General features: G+C 41.2%; 1 protein-coding gene across 1 annotated transcript in view; it reads left to right on the top strand.

The window, feature by feature from the left end:
• Positions 1-22,957, top strand: part of LOC124623006 (myrosinase 1-like) — an 80,172-nt gene extending 57,215 nt beyond the window's left edge. The window contains exons 9-11 of the mRNA XM_047148797.1: positions 11,919-12,053; positions 20,303-20,409; positions 22,787-22,957. Of these exons, the coding sequence (XP_047004753.1) occupies positions 11,919-12,053; positions 20,303-20,409; positions 22,787-22,913 (369 nt within the window). The 3' untranslated portion in view covers positions 22,914-22,957. The remainder of the gene's footprint in view (positions 1-11,918; positions 12,054-20,302; positions 20,410-22,786) is intronic.
• The last annotated feature ends 3,161 nt before the right edge of the window (positions 22,958-26,118 follow it).

Genomic DNA, 26,118 nt, shown 5'->3' on the forward strand with positions numbered 1-26,118 from the left:
TCCGCACGTGCAAGGGATTATTGACCATGTGGCCATCTTTTACTTGCCACACACTGAGAAATTACAATGTGCAAATGATATAAGGAACCACTACGAAAGAGCAAGGAAAACAACAAAACATAAAGAAATTCTCATTAAATTTAACCAGACACGAATGTCAGCGACGACGTTGGCTAACAAACTGCTTAACAGCGACACTAAAGCGACGCCCTCCTATCAACATGAAGACACAACAACACGCCACGTCAGCACCTGGGAAGAAAGTTTCAGCCTTGTCAGGAACATCCATCCACAACGAACCTCCAACTTCAATAGGCAGGGATTATGAATATGGAATTTTGAAACACTTCTCATAAGAGAAATCAAAATACTTGTGTTTTGTGAATTAATCATTTTTGGTCGCAAAGTAGCCGAACATACCCAGTCAATGATCGAGTCAGTTGGACCAGAACACACAATTAATTCCATGTAAATACAGCCCACACCATTATGGGACCATCACCAGCTTGCACAGCGGCTTGTTGACACATTGAGTCCATGGTTTCGTGGGATCTGCGCCACACCCGAAACCTATCATCACCTCTTACTAACAGAAATCGGGACTCATCTGACCAGGTCACGGTTTTTCAGTCGTCTAGGGTCCAATCTGCAGGGTCACGAGCCCAGGAGAGGCACTGCAGGCGACGCCGTGCTGTTAGCAAAGGCACTCGCGTTAGTCGTCTGATGCCTACTCCATTAAGGGGGAACGTAGGAGAAAATGGGCGTGTTTACATAATGCAACACAGTTTTTGGTATTTAAAAGACAATAGAACCAAATTTACCCCGTAAGTAATTATGTTATGGGCTACAATCTGGAATTTTTTCAATTTTTTTCTCCAAAGATTTGATCATGGCATTGTTGGAAATTTTCGCAACACATGCTATCACACATGGAACACTTTCACAAAATTACTTTACTTACAAACTTCATGGTTTGGTAGGTAACTCTTAGTAATCAGATAAGAAAACGTGTGGAAGAGTTTTTTAATATCGGCCTCAGAGCTCTTACAATTTGTTTAAATTATTATCCATATGAAACAAAGCAATTTCAATTTCACAGAAAAGTAAAGAATTTTGACAGAAATACACACACAAAAAATTTTTACCACAGGAAGTGGTGTTATACTGTGAAAAAAGCTTAAGAAAATATCACTTTTCTACCTCCAATGGTACAGGGGAAAATGTTCCTCGTTGTTGTTGTTGTGGTCTTCAGTCCTGAGACTGGTTTGATGCAGCTCTCCATGTTACTCTGTCGTGTTCAAGCTTCTTCATCTCCCAGTACCTACTGCAACCTACATCCTTCTGAAACTGCGTAGTGTATTCATCTCTTGGTCTCCCTCTACAATTTTTACCCTCCACGCTGCCATCCAATACTAAATTGGTGATCCCTTGATGCCTCACAACATGTCCTACCAAACGGTCCCTTCTTCTAGTCAAGTTTTTCCACAAACTCCTCCCCAATTCTATTCAGTACCACCTCCTTAGTTATGTGATCCACCCATCTAACCTTCAGCATTCTTCTGTTTTTTATACACTGAAAAATGAAAGTTCCGTGAAATGCACACAAAAGATTTTATAAGGATTTACAGCAAAAAATAGTACGTTAATGTTGACCACAGCCATACATTTGGTCTTTTTGCTCTTCGTGTACTTATTTCCTTTTAATCTGATGTTTCTGGCGTGCCCTTTTGGCTATATCCTTCACAGACAGTTCAGAACGAGCAACACTCGAAGTATCTATCTTCTTCCATAGCTTCTCGGTGAAGCAACCTGCAACAAATCCTAGTCCAGTAAAGGACCTTATTCTTCCAATATTACCATCATTAAACATCAGACATGCATCATATGTGGCAATTTTAACAACAGTAGATGAGGTTAATGTTGTTTTTGGGCATCTCTTCCAAATGTGATAGCTGAAGCTCTCTTTCGGATTTTTTGTTCCGTCACGGGTATATTTCTTTAACGAATGAGGATGAGCTAGAAACTGGATTGTTGGCTTTTGGTGTTTAAGACTGCGTCAGAAAGATTGTGTTTATATGAATAGGTTTTGTTTTCTGCTTTCGCCCACTTATATTTGCACCAGAATATATCACACAATTCATGTACTGCCTTCTCATTAGTTGACAACTTGTGAAAAATATTGCCCACACAGCCTTCTGCATTGCCTTCAAATCTCCAGTATTTTGCCATATTGCTTTGCCATAATATATTTGTAGTTCTGGATCACTCTGTCAGTGAGGCGTTGTGGCCCACCCAGTGGTTTCCCATTTTGAGCTTTACACCTTTTTGTTCTCCTTTCATTTTCAGAAGTCTCCCGTCCATCCTCTTCTGAAAATGCCACACAGATTCTAGCTTTTCAGTGTTGCACCCGTTTCCAATGGCTTGTTTTCTGCAACAGATTTGAAAGCACTAGAATCTCCATCACCAAGATATTTCACATGTCTAACTCCACGCCTCATTTCGCTCCGATGAATTATTAATTTCATTCCTGCTGGCTCCATGCCACCACTAGAACCATCATAATTCTTGCTGAAAATTATTTTGTGTGTTATTTCACACTCTGTCTTCTTCATTATTTTCTAAGTCTTCCTCTGTGCTCAAATAGAGCAATATGTGGACATCACCTTCAGATCCAAAACTTTTCTTGTGCCACTGATGAAAAAACGTGAGTGAGATGTGGCCCCTTTTCATCCACGTGCTATCACATGAAACACATAGATCTGTAGAAGGTAAAGGATCATTTACTTATGTCTGAATGTCTTCGTTAAATAAAACTCCCTCTTTCACTACTGCTGACAAACTGCTATTGTATTCTGTTCCCAAGGCGTCCATATTTGGCCGCACTGTCCTAAAGGTTACGTTCGCCGTACGTCGCACATTGATTTCTGCGTTTATTTCACGCAGCGTTGCTTGTCTGTTACCACTGACAGCACTCGGCAAACGCTGCTGCTCTCGATCGTTAAGTGAAGCCCGTCGGCCACTGTTTCATCTGTGGTGATAGATAATGCCTGACACTTGCTATCTTGAAATTGCGCGTCTCGAAATATTGAATTCCCCAACGATCTCCGAATTGGACTGTCCCATGCGCCTAGTTGCAACTACCATACATTGTGTACGCTACAATATGGCTATCTTTGTAGGTCATATCGCTGTCTCATGACTTTTTTCACCTCAGTGTGCATTGAAATGTGTGTGGTGCCTGTTCTTTCGGACTTGGCTTTGTGACCAACTCCAGTGTAATGTACGTACTTGCAGCTTCTATTACAAAAAATGGTTCAAATGGCTCTGAGCACTATGGGACTTAACTACTGAGGTCATCAGTCGCCTAGAACTTAGAACTACTTAAACCTAACTAACCTAAGGACATCACACGCATCAATGCCCGAGGCAGGATTCGAACCTGCGATTGTAGCGGTCACGCGATTGCAGACTGTAGCGCCTAGAACCGCTCGGCCACTGCAGCCGGTTCTATTACAAACGGCAGTACCGTGGAACAAGAGTAACAGGATCAACGAACAAAAAGCAGGAGCGTGTCGTCAGCATAAAGTAATTGTTAAGTCACGAGGCTGCCCTGTTTTGTGGTATGCAGAATCTATATTATGTACGTGGAGCACTAACAGTGTGTCAGTTGCTGCAGCGTTCGGAATTCCGTCCGCGGTTTGCTCCCTTCGGCGTACGCCGGCATCGTTGCAGCAGCTGCTCCATCAGTTCTAGTAATCAATTTCCTATGTTCGCTGAAAGCCTCGTTCTTTGTTACGACTGGACGAAATGCTGAGTTGTGCCGAGCATCGCGGTTGAATACCTGATTCTTGTTTCATATCTCAGCTAAATCCTTTGAAATGCAGTACCAGTCATGTCATGTAGGAGCGTACTACGGTCGTACTTAAAGCTATTCCCTTCTGAGAGGCAATGATCTCCCAACGCTGACTTCGTGTTGTGTGCATTAGACGACCATGTCGCTGATATTCTCGGCAGCAGTCTACAACAGGGAGTATGGCGTCTTCGATGTGCGTTTTGCCACATTGACGGTGGATGTGATACATTTAGCCCTATCCAGGTACAAGATCTTCTCTGCCACTTCCACCAATTCTCTCGTGTTTGTGGGGCATCCATGGTGTTTAAATAAGTGACTAATACTTAGAGAGGTGGTATAATTCATCGAAACAAGAATAATAAGTTCAGTAAAAATGGGTTCAGAAACATATACCTTCCGAAATAAGTACATGTTTAAATTAAGGGCTGGGTGACTCTTGGTCACAGATATTAGCACAGTTGTTGCATTGACCCTCCATGAAACGTGTCGCAAGGGTATTATAAAGTCTTACTCACAGTACTCTACCTGCCACTAGGTGGGCTACAGTCAGTTGTGTGGTTCAAGACATGTTGCAGGCTACTTTAGTCTTCCTCGTATTTGTGTGCCTTATTCTACAGTACTGTAGAATAAGGTACGTATCATGGTGTTTTACCACCTCCCAAACGCGAATTCACTGACGTGTTTACTGGTACTGTGCTGTTTTTACGTACAAATGGTGTAGCACATTTTCATTTTCTCTGTTTCACCACTTGTTAGCAGTGGAAGCCTACTACTAGACAAGTGAAATGGCGGATTGTATTTTGCTATAGTTTAGTAAATGGACGTAACTTGTGAGCCCTCGTCTACTGTGCTGAAAAAATATCCATAGCGCAGAGTGCCCTCTGAGAAGCTGTTCGGCAGATTTGTCCAGCGTCTGAGGGACGCTGGTACCCTTGAAACTCGGAAGACTGACAGTGGAAGGATCCCCCGCACAGTCCGCTCGCCTGACGTGGAGGAACGGGTGCTACATTCGGTGGAACAAATCCCTAGGTCCAATGTGCGACGATTAGCGGCAGCAGAAGGTGGGTCTCACTCTCTTATCTGGGGGCAGGTGGAGGGGGGGGGGAGGTATTTCATGAATTATGCTGTACTCACACCATCTACAGATGATCATTACGGCAGACGGCTGTTCTGTCAATGGTTGTTGCAGAAGTGTACCGCAGATCCACTCTCCACATCCATATTTTATTTAGCGATACAAGTAAATCCCCAAGTAATTCAGGAAAGAGGGCATCAACACCAATTCTCAATCAACGTACGAGCAGGCGCACTTGGTGGTAGATTAATATGGCTATACGTGCTACCACAAAGGTTAACTGGGGCGCATAACCTGGACTTTCTCTTTGCTGTATGGCCTACTTTGCCGGAGGCTGTGCCATTGCAGTAACGAATACAAATGTGGTTCATTTCAGGACCACCGGATTGGTCTAAGGCCGAACACCTTGGCCTGCTCGTGCCCCAGACCTCAACCCTGTAGACTTTCGTGTCTACAACACGCCAATCAACGATGTGCGTACACTACAGGGTTTCGTCTTCAATGCGTGCCAGCAGGTACAGCAACAACCGGGTATACCTCAGAGACTGCGTTATTCCTTACGCCGGAGGAGAGAAGGGTGCATTTTCATGAATGGACGCCACGTTGAACGCCTCCTGTAAGCACAGACATATAGCAGAAAGTATGCATTTCCAGACCCATGTATATTGGACTTATTATTCTTGTTTTTATGAGTACTACCACCTCTGAAAGCATTCGACACTTTTGTTTGAGGACCCTGTATATTGCAACTTCGCAGGATTTGTCCTATTTTGACCGACAATGCTCCAATGTGTGGTTCAAATGTAGTGACAACACATAGTTCCGTTTTCTCCATAGTCTCGATGTATAGCACTGAGATTTTGCTTCAAAGTCACCGTTGGATTCGTCTCTCAGTTCAACTCCGCCTTCAAGTGTCTACGTTTGAGATTTTCCGAATCTGGCAGCATACTTTAATACACCACTTCTCTGCCCTGGATGATACAACTTTGAGCGTGTGCATGCAATACTCGTACTATGAGAGTCTTCTTGCGGTATACGTTATGAACAGTTTTCAGACTCAATTTCTATTCATCAGGATGTCCATCAAATTTAGCTTACAAAAAATGTTCAAATGTGTGTGAAATCTTATGGGACTAAACTGCTAAGGTCATCAGTCCCTAAGCTTACACACTACTTAACCTAAATTATCCTAAGGACAAACACATACACACACCCATACCCGAGGGAGGACTCGAACCTCCGCCGGGACCAGCCGCACAGTTTAGCTTACAGTCCACTTCGATTTCCGTAGGTAAGTAGATGCTTCGGTGAACGGAGTTAAGGTGCATAAGGATGCGGCTCAGCTCATCTCTTCAGTGCGGTTTCGTCGACATACTGTTAGCCTAGGAACCAGATAGGTTTCAGGTTCACCAACAACCGGCAGCAAACACGTGGGTTATTTAGTTGTTGTACAGGGAGATCAAGAAGTTTCCATTTGAGGACTTTGCTGCAGCGTATACAAAAAGTAACGTGGCTTCGATGCGGATACATAAACATCGACATATAACAAAGCGATTAATCTAGCATCTAGCATCTAGCACACACGTGGATTATTTAGCAGTTTTACAGGGAGATCAAGAAGTTCCCATATGAGGATTTTGCTGCAACGTATAAAAAAAGTAACGTGGCTCCGATGCGGATACATAAACATTGACATATAAGAAAGCGATTAATCTAGCATTAATGTCTTTGCATTAATGTCTTTCTGACATGCGTGCGGTGGATGCGAAAACATGGACCATGGCGACGTCATTATCAAATGCATTGTAACAGGACCAACATGTTATTATCATTGTATTGGCTGCCGAAGTACAAACACGGACAGACCATAACTGGATCATAACCATTTATATAAACGATATATTTCAACGTTGTCGTTTCTTGCTTGACATTGTCTCCTTGTCCAGCTTGAAAGTAATTTTTTTTTTCATATTTGTTGGGGTGACATGGATTGGCATCAGTAATCAGATCTGTAGAGGCAGGTCCTGAAAACACTAAACTTGTGATGACCAGCTACCATTGTTATGGGAAAGTCTAAATATTTAATACCACTGTTTTCTTGTACTACTCTCATCTACAGAGGTCCGTTCTCGGACAAAACTGAACAACAGCTACGTGGTTCTAATGCAGCCCTTGCCGTTATTACAACTAATAATGTACCTTCTAAACTGAGGTATACTATAGAAAACCAGCAACGTGGGTATCGAAATCCTGGAATGCACAAACTGCACTGCGGAGAGTGTGAAGGCTTTGATGTTGGCGAGGCAGATCTAGTTTCACCTGATTCAGAGAACATGCAAGTGTACATAACAGAACTGCCTTAGGGGACAATCATCGCACGTCTAAGCGTAGAGTAGTACTCATATGAAAAAGTACTGAACTTTCTCATTAAGATTCAAAAGCTGAAAGTTTAATATACTGGAAAACATTTATGAAATAAAAAGAGAAAGCCAGATCACGTTTTGAACGACCCATTAGTGTCCGCTGAACATAATTTTTATATCAAATCTGACTGTGATTTATAAGTCTAGGTAAACCGGACGAATAGATTGCAGGTTACTAAGTATGTTGGTTTATATATAAAGTATGTTTATATTGACATGGAGGTACTTATAGTTGAACACCCTGTAGGAAGCATTTCCTTAACCACAAACTTTATAATTTAGCTACCGCATGTGTAACAGTCATGTGGCTCGCTCCAAAATTTTAAAGATTTTCTTCAGGATCTTAGTAACCAAAATGTGAATATGCAGGTCACCATGGAACAGACTGTGAACAGAAGATTGCCGTTTCTAGGTTTGTCAGTATAGTTACAAAGGGGATATTTCAGTTATGATATTTATAGGAGACCCACAACTTCAGATATAGTAATTCGTAGTTATAAGAACCACTCATGGCAATATAAGGTGGCAGCATTTCGCTCCATGCTGCGTAGGCTACGTAATATCCCACTGTGCAGCGTAGCTTTTGAGCGTGAGTTACGCATAATTAATTAGATACCTACCTCCAATGTCTATGAAGTTATTTGTAGTGTCATAAGAAATAAACAGGAGATTACATGGCGGTTATACTACCCTGATCCCTCTAAGTGATAGTCCTGTTAAAGATATGTATTACTATATGTTTGTTTGTTATGAAAACAAATCCAAGAAAATAGGTAAGCAGCTGGCTGCAAGAGGTATAACACCAGCCCATTTTATCCTCAAAAAGCGACCAAAACTTTTGACATAGGATTCAAAAAGGGAGATATGCATAAAGTTCAGGCTATTTATAGTTTTACTTGTGACAGCTGCCCTATAAAATACATAGGCCAAATGGGGAGAAGTTTTAGTGGAAGATTTAGAGGGCATACCGCTAAGTCCAGAATAAAGCGCGCTTTAGCTCTCACTCGCAGTAGACGGGACACACAGTCACTGATGTTGTCATCATTCTTCAATACTTCAAATACTTCAACGTGAGAGAAGGGGTAATGTTCCAAATATTTTAGAATAACCGGAGATTTTTCGAGCATTGAAAATGACTCTGAAAATGCCCTCAGCTCCCAGACAGATTTACGTCAAAGAAACGTCCTAGCCAATTTTGATTATTTAAGTGAATGACGTTTCCCAGCCCTACCGCTGTTTTTTTATTTGTGTGAAAGACTTTCAACGTGTGAAAACTATTTTATTAATTTTAAGGACATTGCACTTGATGGTGCTGCATATAGGAACATAGATAGTATCAGGAAGCCTTTTGAAATTCATTGTAACAGCAGTTCTGACTCACGCGACTCATAAACAGAGTGTTTTGTTTCTGATTATTGCATTTTGGTAATTAAAAATGTGTAGCCAGCTCCCAGCATTTCAATCAAGCTATCTGGTTACTTAATGTTTGCCACACTGCGCATGCGTTGCTTTCCGTGTGGCCTCGCTACAGATAGCAGTTAGTTGGCGCCAACAGCAGCAACGCTTCTCTCCAGGACGTTTACAAAGGAAGCAAAGCGTGACACTATAGGCAACTGTTTTACTTTCAATGTTACAATCGCGGCGGTTTTTCTAAGGATTTAAACTGTCTTTTATTTTAAATTATTTTATTAGCTACTGCGTTCTCACTTTGACTGGGTTCATTTTTAGGCTGGGGATGCCCTTGTCCCCTAATAGATTTTATCATTCCTGAGTCGGAAGTGTTAAATGCCTGGATGTAAATGTTGGAAATGGCTTTATCCGTTTAAATAGAGCCTTCAGTCACTTGAATGCAAGTAGACACAGACCTTATCACTGTTATTTGTACGTTTCTTGGCATGGCTAAATTTCTGGTGAGTTCTTTTATTCCTTTGTATACACTGAAGCACCTGAAGATGCAAATATAATTTGCGAAACAGGGCATTTTCTCCAATAAAGAATTCTAACTGTCACAGCGGTATTGTTTATTCAAATCATGCAATAATTTGGAGCCTGGTTATCAAATACCCTTATAAGTTGCAGGTATAACAGATTCTTTCTCTTTCCTTAGCCTGAATATTAATTATGGACTCCGTACTCTGCCCAGCTATTTGATTTTCGTTAGTGCTATTTGTTTAAAGGCCCTGATCTACAGTAGTTCTTGACACATAGCATGGATTACAGACATCCTCTAAGCTCTGTATGACTTATTTTCATGTGCACTGTTACGGCCGATCCATACCTTTAATTTTATTGTAGTCATCTACATTATTTTATACGCTGCATATCATTTCCATTGATTCTGTCGTGGACACATTGCACTCAATAAAGCTTGTATCTGGATAAGATGTCTTTTTGCGATAGGCCAGCGTCGCGTGGTTTTTATGCATCTGACTCCCCTCCCCTCCCACATACATTTGTTACATGGGTCATATTTCATGGGACCCCTCCATGTCTGATTGGTTTACTCTAATCGCTTGTTTTTTTTTCCTTTATTGAGTTTCGATTCCCCCTAAAGGGGGCGGGCTGGCAGCAGCTTATTACGCCGCTCTTCAGCCTACAGAATTTGTTTTAAAAAGATGAAGATAAGTAAAAAATAATAACAGTTGGCGATAAAATCGGTAACTTACAGGTAAAATGGCAGAAAATGCTGGAGCTTAAAACATAAAACACAGGGTTGATGATGCTAATGAAATATACAGGAAGCAGAAAAATAATAGACAGACAATTTAAAAACGCGGCGACAGTTTGGGTTCTGTTCGCAAGAGATATAAAAGGCACACCCAGCGACAGCATGATTTCCGTTCGCAACACTGTGGAAAGACGCACAACACTGAACACTCACTTAAACACTGCGCTAAAAAGTTGGCACAAATATGACATTCTTCGCGCTTGCGCCAGGGCGTTTCTTTATGTCGCGTTGGTTTGTTAATTAAAGATATAGGTTTCGCAAATTTGTTGATTATTGCTGTTGTTTATTGACTTTCAATAAGCTCAGAAATGTAATTACTACAGATTTTATATGGAGAATTAGGCCATGGTCATTTGAAATGTGTGTCCAGGTGGTATTCGTAATTTTTATATCGATCACTTTGAAAAATCCACCCTTCCGTCTGGTGCGCTGCTATTTATTACTTGTAACCACAGCATGTAATCGTTTAGCATGTACTGCACACGCCATCCAGCGGCGAGATAAGTAACTTGGTAGCGGGTATGACGCGTCCCTGTTGCTACTCCGTCTGCAGCGCAATGCTGCACTGCCAGTTTGTCAAAATCATGTTCACCTCCGGCATGCAAAGACGATACGAGGATTTTATCACCTGTGTGTACTTTATCTTCCATGTGTATTTCATCTTCCGTGTGCATTTTATCAACTATGTGAATTTTATCAACTTAATTTTCATCAAGACATGTTTACATGGGGAGTGCCTTTTATGTTACGAGTTGACATAATGTAACAAGGCAATTGTATAACAACTTCCATAAGATACGTGGAGTTTTGTATATTATCTGTAATCCGTGATATGAATTGTAGTCTCCTTTAGATCCCTTTATTATCTTTATGTTTTCCACTTAGATCAGATGACGGCAAAATAAGACTATAGAAATCAGTCATCTTGGAATCATAAAAATGCCTTCACTGGGATCGCGGCGTACGAAGTGTGTTCATTTTAAACCATACCGATCGCTCCACAGCACAGCATGTGTACCTCAGAAGATAAAAATTCCTGTATTCCATTCAAAATACCAGTTGATTAAAGATAAAGCGAACTGTACTTCCTGGTTTTGATTCTCTAGTTTCAGGGATTCTATAGTTACAATTGAAGTATTCACGTACGCTTAGCAGCTTGCAGTCTGGCGCTATTAACGACACTGAAAGCTTGAGTGTCAGATCGGTTGTCTCGTTTGGTGCAACAGCCGAAATGTAAAACATATTCGTGCATATTTGTGGGAATTGACTGTATCAGCTTGATGACAGTGCACTGTTTCACCCTTGAGAAGTGAGTGTTGGTCCCAAGGCTACAGAAACAGGATACAACTACAACAGGTCGCATCTACACGACATTGCTTCATGTGTTCCGTCGGTTTTTCAATCACGTTAAAGTTTGAGTGTCTATGCACTAGGCCAGTGCCGATGAAAAGTTTTGGGATTTTGAATTTATACATCGAAGTCCGTTTCCATTAAATAACAGCTTCTTCGCAAAGGAAAGATATGAAAATAACCTGCATCTAACAGAAACCTTGAACCTAAATAGTTATTTCTAATTTCTATTAATGTTTGCCAGTAGAGGAGCTATATCTTTAAACAACTTCAGCACAGAAAGAAATCATTTTTGACGGTGTTGTATATGCACGTTCTTTTTCGAATAACTAAGTTGTTAACTTGCAATGAAATTTTCAATGAAGAAAATATGCGATATTTAAAGTGTTTCATGAAGTAATAGCTCTTCAGTACACGTTTTGTCTCCTCTTCCTTAGACCATGTGTTCTATTACATTCTCTAGTTGTAAATGCTTTTTCATGTCAACAGGTGGTCCCATGGGGTTTTCGCAAGTTACTGAACTGGATGTCAAACGAGTACGCAGGTTACCCCATAGTCGTCACTGAGAACGGCTATGGAGACTGGGGAGAACTGGATGATCAGCGCCGAATCGACTACTATGGGGTGAGTACACTATTTCTTCTGTGTCGACAACTGCACTGCGCAACTGTTTTACACCATATGAAGGAAGAAAATGGAAATTTATTTTGCTTAGAGGAAATGTAAAATTTCTTTTATTACTCCATACCATTTTCTAGCGGGAACAGTGAGAGCATTGGCAACATGTTCGCTGGCTTAGATCAGAAGGTATATCCGTTTGTGAAGATTGCGGTGGCCTATTACTGCATGAGAAAGAAAACTGGCGTTCTACGGATCGGAGCGTGGAATGTCAGATCACTTAATCGGTCAGGTAGGTTAGAAAATTTAAAAAGGGATATGGATAGGTTAATGTTAGATATAGTGGGAATTAGTGAAGTTCGGTGGCAGGAGGAACAAGACTCCTGGTCAGGTGACTACAGGGTTATAAACTCAAAATCAATTAGGGGTAATGCAGGAGTACGTTTAATAATGAATAGGAAAATAGGAATGTGGGTAAGCTAATACAAACAGCACAGTGAACGTATTATTGTGGCCAAGATAGATACGAAGCCCACACCTACTACAGTAGTACAACTAGCTCTGCAGATGACGAAGAAATTGAAGAAATGTATGATGAAATAAAATAAAATATTCGGCTAGTGAAGGGTGACGAAAATTTAATAGTCATGGGTGACTGGAATTCGGTAGTAGGAAAAGGGAGAGAATCAAACGTAGTAGGTGAATATGGATTGGGACTAAGAAATGAAAGAGGAAGCCGCCTGGTAGAACTTTGCACAGAGCACAACTTAATCATAGCTAACACTTGGTTTAAGAATCATGAAAGAAGGTTGTATACGTGGAAGAACCCTAGAGATACTAAAAGTGTCAGATAGATTATATAATGGTAAGACAGAGATTTAGGAACCAGGTTGTAAATTGTAAGACATTTCCAGAGGCAGATGTGGACTCTGACCACAATCTATTGGTTATGACCTGTAGATTAAAACTGAAGAAACTGCAAAAAGGTGGGAACTTAAGGAGATGGGACCTGGATAAACTGAAAGAACCAGTGGTAGTACAGAGTTTCAGGGAGAGCATAAGGGAACAATTTACAGGAATGGGGGAAAGAAATAAAGTAAAGAAGAATGGGTAGCTTTGAGGGATGAAGTAGTGCAGGCAGCAGAGGATCAAGTAGGTAGAATGACGAGGGCTAGCAGAAATCCTTGGGTAACAGAAGATATATTGAATTTAATTGATGAAAGGAGGAAATATAAAAATGCAGTAAATGAAGCAGGCAAAAAGGTATACAAACGTCTCAAAAATGAGATCGACAGGAAGTGCAAAATGGCTAAGCAGGGATGGCTAGAGGACAAATGTAAGGATGTAGAGGCTTATCTCACTAGGGGTAAGATAGATACTGCCTACAGGAAGATTAAAGAGACCTTTGGAGATACGAGAACCACTTGTATGAACATCAAGAGCTCAGATGGAAACTCAGTTCTGAGCAAAGAAGGGAAAGCAGAAAGGTGGAAGGAGTATATAGAGGGTCTATACAAGGACGATGTACTTGAGGACAATATTATGGAGGTGGAAGAGGATGTAGATGAAGATGAAATGGGAGATACGATACTGCGTGAAGAGTTTGACAGGGCACTGAAAGACCTGAGTCGAAACAAGGCCCCCGGAGTAGACAACATTCCATTGGAACTACTGACGGCCTTGGGAGAGCCAGTCCTGACAAAACTCTACCATCTGGTGAGCAAGATGTATGAAACAGGCGAAATACACTCAGACTTCAAGAAAAATATAATAATTCCAATCCCAAAGAAAGCAGGTGTTTACAGATGTGAAAATTACCGAACAATCAGTTTAATAAGCCACAGCTGTAAAATACTAACACGAAGTCGTTACAGACGAATGGAAAAACTAGTAGAAGCCGACCTCGGGGAAGATCAGTTTCGATTCCGTAGAAATACTGGAACACGTGAGGCAATACTGACCTTACGACTTATCTTAGAAGAAAGATTAAGGAAAGGCAAACCTACGTTTCTAGCATTTGTAGACTTAGAGAAAGCTTTTGACAATGTTGACTGGAATACTCTCTTTCAAATTCTAAAGGTGGCAGGGGTATAATACAGGGAGCGAAAGGCTATTTACAATTTGTACAGAAGCCAGATGGCAGTTATAAGAGTCGAGGGACACGAAAGAGAAGCAGTTGTTGGGAAGGGAGTAAGACAGGGTTGTAGCCTCTCCCCGATATTATTCAATCTGTATATTGAGCAAGCAGTAATGGAAAAAAAAAGAAAAATTCGGAGTAGGTACTAAAATATATGGAGAAGAAATAAAAACTTTGAGGTTCGCCGATGACATTGTAATGCTGTCAGAGACAGCAAAGGACTTGGAAGAGCAGTTGAATGGAATGGATAGCGTCTTGAAAGGAGGATATAAGATGAACATCAACAAAAGCAAAACGAGGATAATGGAATGTAGTCGAATTACGTCGGATGATGCTGAGGGAATTAGATTAGGAAATGAGACACTTAAAGTAGTAAAGGAGTTTTGCTATTTGGGGAGCAAAGTAACTGATGATGGTCGAAGTAGAGAGGATATAAAATGTAGAATGGCAATGGCAAGGAAAGCGTTTCTGAAGAAGAGAAATTTGTTAACATCGAGTATAGATTTAAGTGTCAGGAAGTCATTTCTGAAAGTGTTTGTATCGAGTGTAGCCATGTATGGAAGTGAAACATGGACAATAAATAGTTTGGACAAGAAGAGAATAGAAGCTTTCTAAATGTGGTGCTACAGAAGAATGCTAAAGATTAGATGGGTAGATCGCATAACTAATGAGGAAGCATTGAATAGGATTGGGGAGAAGAGAAGTTTATGGCACAACTTGACCAGACGAAGGGATCGGTTGGGAGGACATGTTCTGAGGCATCAAGGGATCACCAATTTAGTATTGGAGGGCAGCGTGGAGGGTAAAAATCGTAGAGGGAGACCAAGAGATGAATACACTAAGCAGATTCAGAAGGATGTAGGTTGCAGTAGGTACTGGGAGATGCAGAAGCTTGCACAGGATAGAGTAGCATGGAGAGCTGCATCAAACCAGTCTCAGGACTGAAGACCACAACAACAACAACAACAACAACAACATATTACTGCATATACCCTCTGGTACTAAAACCTCTCACTGTTTTATACTTCATCCTGTTAATTCATAAGGGACAATGACATCGAGTTTTCATGCCCCAAAACCTTCTTCTTTATATTATATGTGACCCATAAATAGACATACACAATCTCATTAACTTCGTTTTAGATTTCCTAGTGGCAAGGAATTTTCTTATAGTGAAACTATATAATTACAGGTGGGGGTTGATATATACTAAACCAAGGCCAAACCATAATCCTTACAACAGATTTCATGTAGCTACTCGCTATCTGTGCCTACGAATTACACATTATAGACGCAATTCGTGCAATGCAAATGTGTTTGCACTCTGTATTCTACAAAATCTGATTAACTGAATCTATATGTGGTGTGATAGCAAAATACAAAAATCTCCGTTGCTGCCGACACGTACATTGACGTTTCACTGCAAGACGAGCTTAGCTCGCTAGCTGAAAATTTTATTTCAAAATGAGATTGTGGCATCACTACTGAAGGAAGTAGCTGCTCGTTCGACAACGTAGGTCTTAACTGAAAATACGTAAAGATCTGAATAAAGATCGGAGGAGCGAAAAATAAGTTCACAAGTGCCCTAGAAAATATTAATACTGAATATTAATTTTATTCAGAAAATGAATACAGAACCTCATACTTATCTCTCAGTGAATCACTTGACAACATTATCAAAGGTGTTAAAAAGACAAAAAAGAATCACCCTGTAGTCGTATTAACGCCCGAGTTATTATTTGATTAGTGGAAACGCAGTGAGATAATCAGATAGCTTGCCAAGATGACCAAGTACAAACTAGATATTGATTCCCATTGTGCCAACGAAACTGCGAACTAGAAAATGATCTAATACAGCCCACACTGAATGTAAATGTAGAGCTTCTGCGGTAAATACACGGTCCAGTCACGTTAATGTGATCATAGTCGACGTCAGTGTGCAATAGCCAACCGCATGCGTCAGATGGATGTAGTAGCAGTGGAGAGTACTTAAAGCGAGTCTGGTGCGACTCATCCGACGTCCAAAATGACATAATCCTTGGCTTTCGGGCCAGAGGCGGAAGAATTTACGAAACGGCCGAGTGTGTAAGCCACTCGTATGCCGCCGTGGTTAAAGCACACCGTGCATGGCAAAAAAGGCGCTACTCTAGTCCGTCGCCGAGGCAACTGGTGTGCGCCATGGCTCGTAGAGACAGGGGTGAACGACGTCTGCGGTAATATGTATGGGCCAACAGACAAATCATCAGCAACTGACCGCCCAGATGAAGTACGGGGCTACCAACAGTATCTCCGCAATTACCGTTCAGCGAAAGTTGCCGCGCATGGGCATACCAAGCACGCCCCTGGTTCATACACCTGCTGTTCATAAGCAACGTGGATGGAATTTGGACACCAATACCGCAAATGGGCGTCCATTGACGGAAGTGGCGACAATGCCCTTTCCTATGAGCCACGTTTCATACTACATCGGTCGGGCGGCCGTTGGCGTGTATGGCATGAAACGTAAGAAAGCGAACACCCTGCCACAATCGTCGGAAGGATCCAGGCTGCAGGAGGGAACGTTATGGTCTGGGGAATGCTTTCGTTGCATTCCCTTGGTGATCTCGTCATACTGGGTGGCACAATGGATCACACAAGTGTGCATCTACCCTTGGGGAACCTTGTCCACCCCTATATTCTGTTTGCTTTTCCTTGGAACGGTGGCATCTACCAGCAGGGCAAAGCAATGTGCCACACAGCTCGGAAGTACACATGCTTATTTTGCAGAGCAGCAGGAGGAGTTTGCCGTACTAACTTGGTCACCAAACTCACAGACCATAGTCGACGGGACATTAAACCCAATCTTCCTTCCTTCCTTTTTCCCAGCATTTATCAGGTAAACCCAATCGACGATGTATGGGACCACCTCGATCGAGCTGTTCGCGTCATTGATCCTCGCGCGAGAATTCTAACTCTGATGGCCACAGCACTGGAGTCGAGATGGCTCCACATATCTGTCGGTACATCCCAGAACTTCACCGCATGTCTCGCAGCGGTCCACCCTGTATTCAAGCATTTGACAGGTGGTCACATTTATGTGACTGGACAGTGTAAGTTAAATGTTCCAAAAAGCGCAACTACGCAAATCCAGGGCAAGCAAGTAGCCGTATCACCATAGATCAGAAGGACGTCGCTTCAACGAGCCCTTTTCTGTGACGTAAGATAAGCCACGTATACTGAACAGGTTGGCACGTCCTCAGAGGGAGAACAGAGTTACCCGCTTTGTTCAGTGATAATGGGGATTTCACTAAGCGAATCTTCCCGCCAAAAATTTCTTAGTGGGCGACTCACCATGGAGCTTGGACGGCTTACTTATCACATGCTTTGCCATTGTAATCCCAAGATAGCTGGTGGATAAGTGAGCAAGAGACGGAAAAGGTGTTTTTTATGTGCAGACGAACACATATCATGAAAGGTGTCTAACAGCAGACGACCTTCAGTGCTTAAAGACGAATTGACAGAGGACTCTATATATACGTTCCATAGCACATTTATCTTAATATGAGTGCTGATAAATTAATACGTCACTTATGCTTAGGAACAGAACTGAATGATTTATATGTGGAGTTACCGTAAGATCAGTACCTCTTATGGTTCGGTAGTTTATTAACAAGCGTTGTGATTGTTATTCCAGTCTTTGTGCTATATGCTTAATAGTAACTGCAATCTTGATAGGTTTCAGTTTCTATCAGATGTTCATTTACATTGATCGCAGTAAAATTGTTCAGTTTTCTGATACATTGTGACGACTGATTTAAGTTTAGATCACTTAGTTTACTCTATTTACCACTCCAAATATCTAAAGTTTCAAATGGCTCTGAGCATTATGGGACTTAACATCTATGGTCATCAGTCCCCTATAACTTAGAACTACTTAAACCTAACTAACCTAAGGACAGCACACAACACCCAGTCATCACAAGGCAGAGAAAATCCCTGACCACGCCGGGAATCGAACCCGGGAACTCGGGCGTGGGAAGCGAGAACGCTACCGCACGACTACGAGCTGCGGACTTCTAAAGTTTCTTAGTATTTTATAACGACACTCAAACACAAAAGATAAAACCAAATTATCGTTATCACTTAATTGAAATTTAATACTGATAAATAAGAGTGTTCTGACGAAATGAATAGCGCAGTCCCCTAGACGTTTTCCTAATGGAATTGGAAATATATTCAACTTTAAATTCGTCACATCTTCCCAAATTTCATCTCTTTCTCTTCTAACCAAACTCTGTGTTATTGATCTCAGCAATACACTAAAATAATACGTTAAATTTATCTGCTTTTGAGGTAACACGACGTCTCTGTCTTCACTGTTCCAGTCAGTTCATTTTGTTGTTTGAGTCTAACTTCTACAGTGAGCATACGTATATTATGACCTTTATCTACTTTCTTGTGTGACGCTTGTATTGTTTAATTTAGATGCTGTCATTAAATCAAGCACTTTCAGTGGAGGATCAGTATGTCAGGCGAGAGACTGAACCATTTGAACTAGTGGCCAAAATATTTTTTCTGCAACTGTAACAGATTTGTAATAAACTCTACCTATTTCCATTGCGTTACACACCAAATACGCTTTCATTGTCTCAGTCAGAATAACATAACACTTCCATTTATATCTTCATCACACACATCTAAATACTTACAGTATGGTTATTTTACAAAAGCAAAATTTGCACGGAAAGCTCATATTATCTAGTACTGAACAGAGAATTTTGACGCAGCTCACGTTTATCTGCACTACATTCACATCGTTTCCACCGATCTGTTTTAAATCTTTCAAAATTTATTCTCTGGTATTCCAAATAACGTTCATTCGTTTTGTTACTTGTCGCTAGCTTTAACGCCTCTTTACAAACTGTTCGTCTCACTATTTACAACAACATGCAAAGTAATTTCTAATAATTTCTGTAACATAAATTAATGTAAAAGACTTTAGGACCATTGTGACCATTGTTGGAAACATGAAAGAAAACACCAACTGCATCACTCACTTTATCTCTGATTTTAAATACTGTCTTCTTCCTGATGAACAGATCATTTTCAGATTCGAAGTTAGTGCTACAAAGAACAGTTTGACCGATTGTATGGAGATGTAACAGAACCTTGGCCTGTGAATTACGTTCATGAGATGTGCAGCCTCCTGTGAATTGAGCTACACCTGTTGAAATTGATATGGGACCAATTTCTTGATGACTCTCCGTTGATGGTTAGCAGCAAACAAATTACGATTTTGTGCTGAAATTCACATGTTTCATCGTTAAACATACTGCAGTATTACTGAAAAATGTATAAACAAAAGTACTCCACAAATTAGATGAACATGTTACTTAATTTTTATATTTGGATAATCTGGACCAACATTACAAAAAATTTCATTTAAATCAAATAGTTCTCTGTGGCAACATAACTTCCGTCTTGCGTTTGCAGTTTTTTGTTCTATACCGTGGTCATGGTTTGTGTGACTATACTTTTCGATGTATTTATATGTGGCGAGTAAGAGGTGGTCTCTCGCTGCTAATTTAATAAAGTCCTGTTTTACTCAGTCCGTGCTTTTAGAAGTTTCAGCTGCACTCTGTATATCAACGAACGTCGTACTTCAGTTTCTTAGGACATGAAAATATCGAATGTTAAATATTAGTGCTAAATTAAAGGTAATTCTAGAGAGAATCTTCGAAAAGTAATTGGCTCGCGAACAATATCAATTTAAATAATATGGCTCCTTCTTTTTGTTTGATGCGTTTATCGTTAAATTAAAGAACTGAAGTTTTCCTTACAAATATGTCATTTGTGTGTCTCAATTTTGTGGTCATGCTGCTGATTATTAGCAAAATATGCTTTTATCTCTGTAGCGTTACAGTTCTTTGTGGATTAATAGAACGAAAGTTTTTTAAAATTAATAAATTAGTTCAAGGTTTATTATAAACTGATAGACTGTTACAAAAAACATACTGTTTGCTTACAAGGGCAAAAATAATGAGCATTGTTATGCTCATCCGATAACATGCTAGAGATAAGAAGATGCTTCATTTGTGATACCTATGTGCAACTCTACACTACCCTTTCTCCGTTACAGAGTTATTTGGCCGAACTGTTGAAAGCTATTAATGAAGACGGTGTCAACGTACTTGGTTACATGGCGTGGAGCATTATGGACAATCTGGAATGGGCTTCTGGATACGAGTAAGTTGAATATTTGTTGTTTTTCCCATACTTTTTTTTCTAATAACCGTTACGTTCTTCACTTCTAAACTGAACTCTTTTCTGAGACACGACAAGGAGCGACATTACTTACTTAATTAGACCGTGCATTCCGTTGAACAGATACTGCAGCTCTTCTACATTTTCACTAAGGATAGGAATGTTATCAGTCAAATTCATCACTGATATCCTTTCACCTTGAATTTTAATCCCACTCTTAAACTTTTCTTTTATTGCCGTCATTGCTTTCTCGATGTATGAACAGTAGGGGTGAAAGGCTACATCACGTGTTATACCATTTTAGTGACAGGACATCGTTCTTGCTCTTCCTGTCTCATTATTCCTTATAATAATATTTCCATATTGTATATTACCCGTCTCTCCCTACAGCTTATCCGAATTTTCCTCAGAATTTCACTAAATATTGCTCTATTTTACATTGTAGATCGCTTTTTCCAGGACGAGCCAGAACAGCCTCTCTGATGGTTTTACCTATTCTCAAACCAAACTGTAGTTCATGCAATAGATCCTCACTTATCTTTCTCTTTTTCTATATTAATAATTCGTGTCGGCAGTTTCGATGCATGACTTGTGAAGCTGATTGTGTGATATTTCTCCCATTTGTCGGCTTTTGCTGGTTTCTGAATTGTGTGGCTGGCGCTTCTCCGAAAATCTGTTGATATATTGCCAGTACAGACCAGTGTTATCATTTCCCACAATGATTTCATAAATTCCGACGGAATGTTGTCTATCTCTTCTACCTTATTTGATCTTAAGTGCTCCAAAACTCTGTTATAATTTGGATCTAACACTGAATCCCGAATATCGACTCCAGTTTTAAGTCTTCGGCCTGGTATCTCATTGACTGGAACAGAACTGTGGTCAGTTATGAGCCCCGCATCGAAATGAGCCCCGACAACCAGCGAAGACGTGCCTCGAGACGCTACGGACAGCGGGGTGCGAACCCTACTGCCATCCGCCAAATGGTTCGACAGCCGTGAGTGACGTTCTCCGGTGCCATTTCTTTAGTTTTGATACACGGCACCCTTACATTTGAGCGGTACGCCAACGATATTCTGCTCTCTCCGTTTTGTTGCCCTCCACGGCAAGCCATCCTGAAATTGGAATGTAAAAGATAATAACCGCCCGCCAAAGGCGACAGTTTCATCAGCTTCTTGATGCACTAATTTACCAACAGCCGTATGTATTGTAGAAATTTATTTTATTTTATGAACTTCTATGTGCTACAAGTTTCGGCATTTCATTGATGCCATCTTAAGGCCCCACTCGTCATAGTCGTAAAACCGCTATGCACGGAAGGAGCCAAATAACTGGATCCGTGAATCAATCTCCTGTAACAGCTCTTGGTGGCCAGGTGACAAACCAGTTCTTTGGCACTTTCCGTGTGTAGCGGTTTTACGACTATGACGAGTGGGGCATGAAGATGGCATCAATGTAATGCCGAAACTGGTAGCACATAGAAGTTCATAAAATAAAATAAATTTCTACAATACATACGGCTGCTGGTGAATTATTGCATCAAGAATTTCATGCCAGCCGTCGTCCCACGATCCATAATGGATCAACGAAGAAGAGTTTCTACGGCTACGGCATACTAAACCCTACCTTGGCCAGGAAGGTCGCCGGATCTCTTTCCAATTCAGAACGTTTGGAGCATTATGGACAGGGCCCTAAAACGAGACCTCGATTTTGAGGTTCTAACTCGCCAGTTGGACAGATTTTGGCTGCCTCGTGATGACTGGGTGTTGTGTGAAGTCCTTAGGTTAGTTAGGTTTAAGTAGTTCTAAGTTCTAGGGGACTGATGACCACAGATGTTAAGTCCCATAGTGCTCAGAGCCATATTTTGGCACTATATGCCTCAGAAGGACATCCAGTGACTCTGTCAATAAATATCATGCCGAATAACTGCATGCATAATGGCCAGAGGTGGACCAACCCGTTATTGACTTTCTCAGATCTCAAGCTCTCTCACTTGGATGAAACATCAACCAATTGCTCTGAAATTGTAATAATTTGTCTGTACATGTCCATCACATCTACTGACTTCATTCCCATTCTGATAATTTCTTCGTGGTGCGACTTTCTTCTTTCTTTGAGTGTACTTACAGCGAACTTCAAGATGAAAGAGAGTGAAAAGAAATTTTTCGAATCATGCAGCTGCAATAAATCAGAATGTTTCAACAACCGTCGGGATATATATTTCACACTTACAGTTCATGTGCGACTAGTATTTTCCTAGTCTGCTGTTTGACACAGCCCGTTTTTTTTTTTAATTTTTCTTTGACCACAGCTTGCTGTAAGCAGTGAAGTAAAACTGTTTCCTTTCCTTTTCTTTCAGGTTACGCTTCGGAATTTACAGGGTAGACTTCAACAGCACTGATCTTGCAAGGATTCCGAAAGCATCTGCAAGCTTCATGGGTGACATCTTCAGAAATAAGACAGTGCCTGATGAGTACTTTCAGTAGAATTAGCGAATCTTATTCTTACTCATAAACAAACAATATCATTAACTTGTAAGTCAGCAACTGCGTTTAGAAAAGAACTATATTTGAACACATGGCGCAGGACCATTATTTTATTCCTCATTTTGAATTACTTCGCTGTACATTCCCATTCTTCATTATCTCCCTATTTCCTTTAATCTTAAAATTACACTTACTCCTTGTTCTACAATGTAAACCAAGTACAAGGTAATTACTGTTTCACATTTAGAAACACATTCTGCTAGGTTTCAATATCATGGCACAATGCTGTTAGTGGTAAGTCATACACTGATCCTAAATCATACACTGATCGTCATAAAAAGGGTTGCACCTAGAAGGGCAACGTGGATTGCGGTCATTTGGCAGGTAAGTAGATGGTGCCACTTGCGAAGTGACTACTTTCAACGTTGAAGGAACAACATTTATTGCGCTAAACGGCCACGAAACGTACGTGTCAGTATGGCGTCGGGCAACTTTAGTTGTGAACATAGCGTCCAGATGGCGTGCGTGCAATTTTACAGGTCTCCAATTTACCTGATACTGCAACCCAAGGCGCTTCTTCTTGATTGGTGAGAGGTCGAGGGCGAAGAGTTTTGGAAGTGTGAGATGTTAGTTATTTTAAGAGGGATATTAGCAGAACGTTTTTATTAAATTATTGTTCTACTAAATAAAAACTTCATTTCCGCATTTCATCGTAAAAAAATAAAGAAAACCATAAATATCCATGGATTTGGTAACAAGTACAGTCAAACCGGCCATTAAAAGCACGGAGTTGCCCAAACATACTAAATTAAATCTTTACCATTTAAAAGTACAGCAGACCACAGAGAAAAATCGTTCTAGTTGAGTGTTGTTAACTATATTCTTCTTTGGCACTACGGGGAAAATCGGCATAGCTTAAGAACAACATGAAATAATTATGTTAAAAGGATTCCACAGCTGAGGTAATAGTTATAAGAAAGGAAATACAATATTCAACCGTTATCATGAGACTTAGGGGAATATCAGTAGGTACTGATACTCAGAACAAAGGACACTGGTGGACACAAACACTAAATGCCCACCATGGCACACAGGAATGGTAAAACCTTAGTGCCAGTCTCAGGTGAGATCCCAGAGTATAATGTTTAACATAAGTTTCTCACCAAAATAATTTTCCTCTGCGACCATACTGGAAAAACGATTTCATACACGTTAGAGTTGTGTGCTGATATTAATGCGCCCAGGATCACTTCTGTCTTAAGTTGCTTCTCGAAGACATACGAGGTATTTCAACATGAAACGGATACACGTCTTGCGTCACATTATTTGTACCTAATGGAGACATAGCCTGACTCCTCATGCAGATTTTGACGTTAAAGACTCTTACTTACCTTAAGATGACGTCATATTTACCGAAAATATATTAAAATATCCACCCACCGACCCACCCGTACCTTCCACATGTCAGCAACGTGGACGTGGCACCACGCAACAGCGCGAGCGCTGGAGACATTGTAAGATATTACAGCCAAGGTCACATGATTCCAATGACAGTCTACAGCAAAGGTATACCTACTCATGCCTATACATCTCTCGGACTTTAGAAAGATCACTGGAGGCATAGCTAGGGTCCTCATCTACAATATGACGCCATAAGCTCTTGCTTTTATTAAAAGACGTCATATGTACTAAAAATATACACTATGTGAACAAAAGAATCCGGACACCAAAAAACATAGGTTTTTCATATTAGGTACATTGTGCTGCTACCCACTGCCACGTACTCCATATCAGCGACCTCAGTAGTGATTAGACATCGTGAGAGAGCAGAATAGGGCGCTCCGTGGACTTTGAACGTTGTCAGGTGATTGGGTGTCACTTGTGTCATACGTCTGTTCGCGAAATATCCACACTCCTGAACATCCATAGGTACACTGTTCCCGATGTGATAGTGAAGTGGAAACGTGAAGGGCACAAAAGCGTACAGGCGACGGCGTCTGTTGACTGACAGAGACCGCCGACAGTTGAAGAGGATCGTAATGTGCAATGCGCAGACGTCTTTCCAGACCATCACATAGGAATCCGACAATGCTTCAGGATCCACTGCAAGTACTATGACTGTTAGGCGGGAGGTGAGAAAACTTAGATTTCACTGTCGAGCGGCTGCTCATAAGGCACACATCAATCCGGTAAATGTCAACCGATGCTTCACTTGGTGTAAGGAGTGTCAACATTGGACGCTTGAACAGTGGAAAAACGTTGTGTGGAGTGACGAATCATGGTACACAATGTGGCGATCTGATGGCAGGGTGTGAGTATGGCGAATGCCCGGTGAACGTCGTCTACCACCGTGTGTAGTGCCAACAGTAAAATTCGGAGGCGGTGGTGTTATGGTGAGGTCGTGTTTTTCGTAGAGGGGCGAGCACCCCTTCTTGTTTTGTGTGTAACTATCACAGCACAGGCCTACATCGATGTTTTAAGCACGTTCTTGTTTTCCATTCTCGAAGAACAATTCGGAGATGGCTATTGCATCTTTCAACATGATAAAGCACCTACTGATAATGCACCGCCTGTGGCGGAGTGGTTACTCGACAATTACATCCCTGTAATGGACTGGCCTGCTCAGAGTCCTAACCTGAACCCTTAGAACGGGTTTGCGATGTTTTGGAACGCTGACCTCGTGCCAGACCTCACCGACCGAAATCGATACCTCTCCTCAGTGCAGCACTCCCTGAAGAATGGGCTGCCATTCCCCAAGAAACCTTCCAGCGTCTGACTGAACGTGTGCCTGCGAGAGTGGAAGCTGTCATCAAGACTAAGGTTGGACCAACAGCATATTGAATGCTAGCATTACCGATGGGTGGCGCCACGAACTTGTAAGTCATTTTAAGCCAGGTGTCCGGATACTTTTGATCGCATAGTGTGTTACAATAAATTATCAATATTCTAGCTATGCGTCCCTTAGTATATACTACGTCATGCAATACATGTATCCAGAAATGCATCAAAAACAAAGGCTCCAAATAGGAGACTCCACACCGTCAAGCGATACGATCAAGTAGTACATCTAACTCTTGAGCGGAGACTGTCCGCACACCGTCCACCTCGTAACGCCCAGGCAATTCTGCACAGATGGTCCTTCGTTACACTTTATGGTCTACTGTTAGGCGGCGATACACAGCTTGCGCACAACTTCGAGTACCCC

The sequence above is a fragment of the Schistocerca americana genome, chromosome 7 (genome assembly GCF_021461395.2).
Source record: "Schistocerca americana isolate TAMUIC-IGC-003095 chromosome 7, iqSchAmer2.1, whole genome shotgun sequence".
Classification (NCBI taxonomy): domain Eukaryota; kingdom Metazoa; phylum Arthropoda; class Insecta; order Orthoptera; family Acrididae; genus Schistocerca; species Schistocerca americana.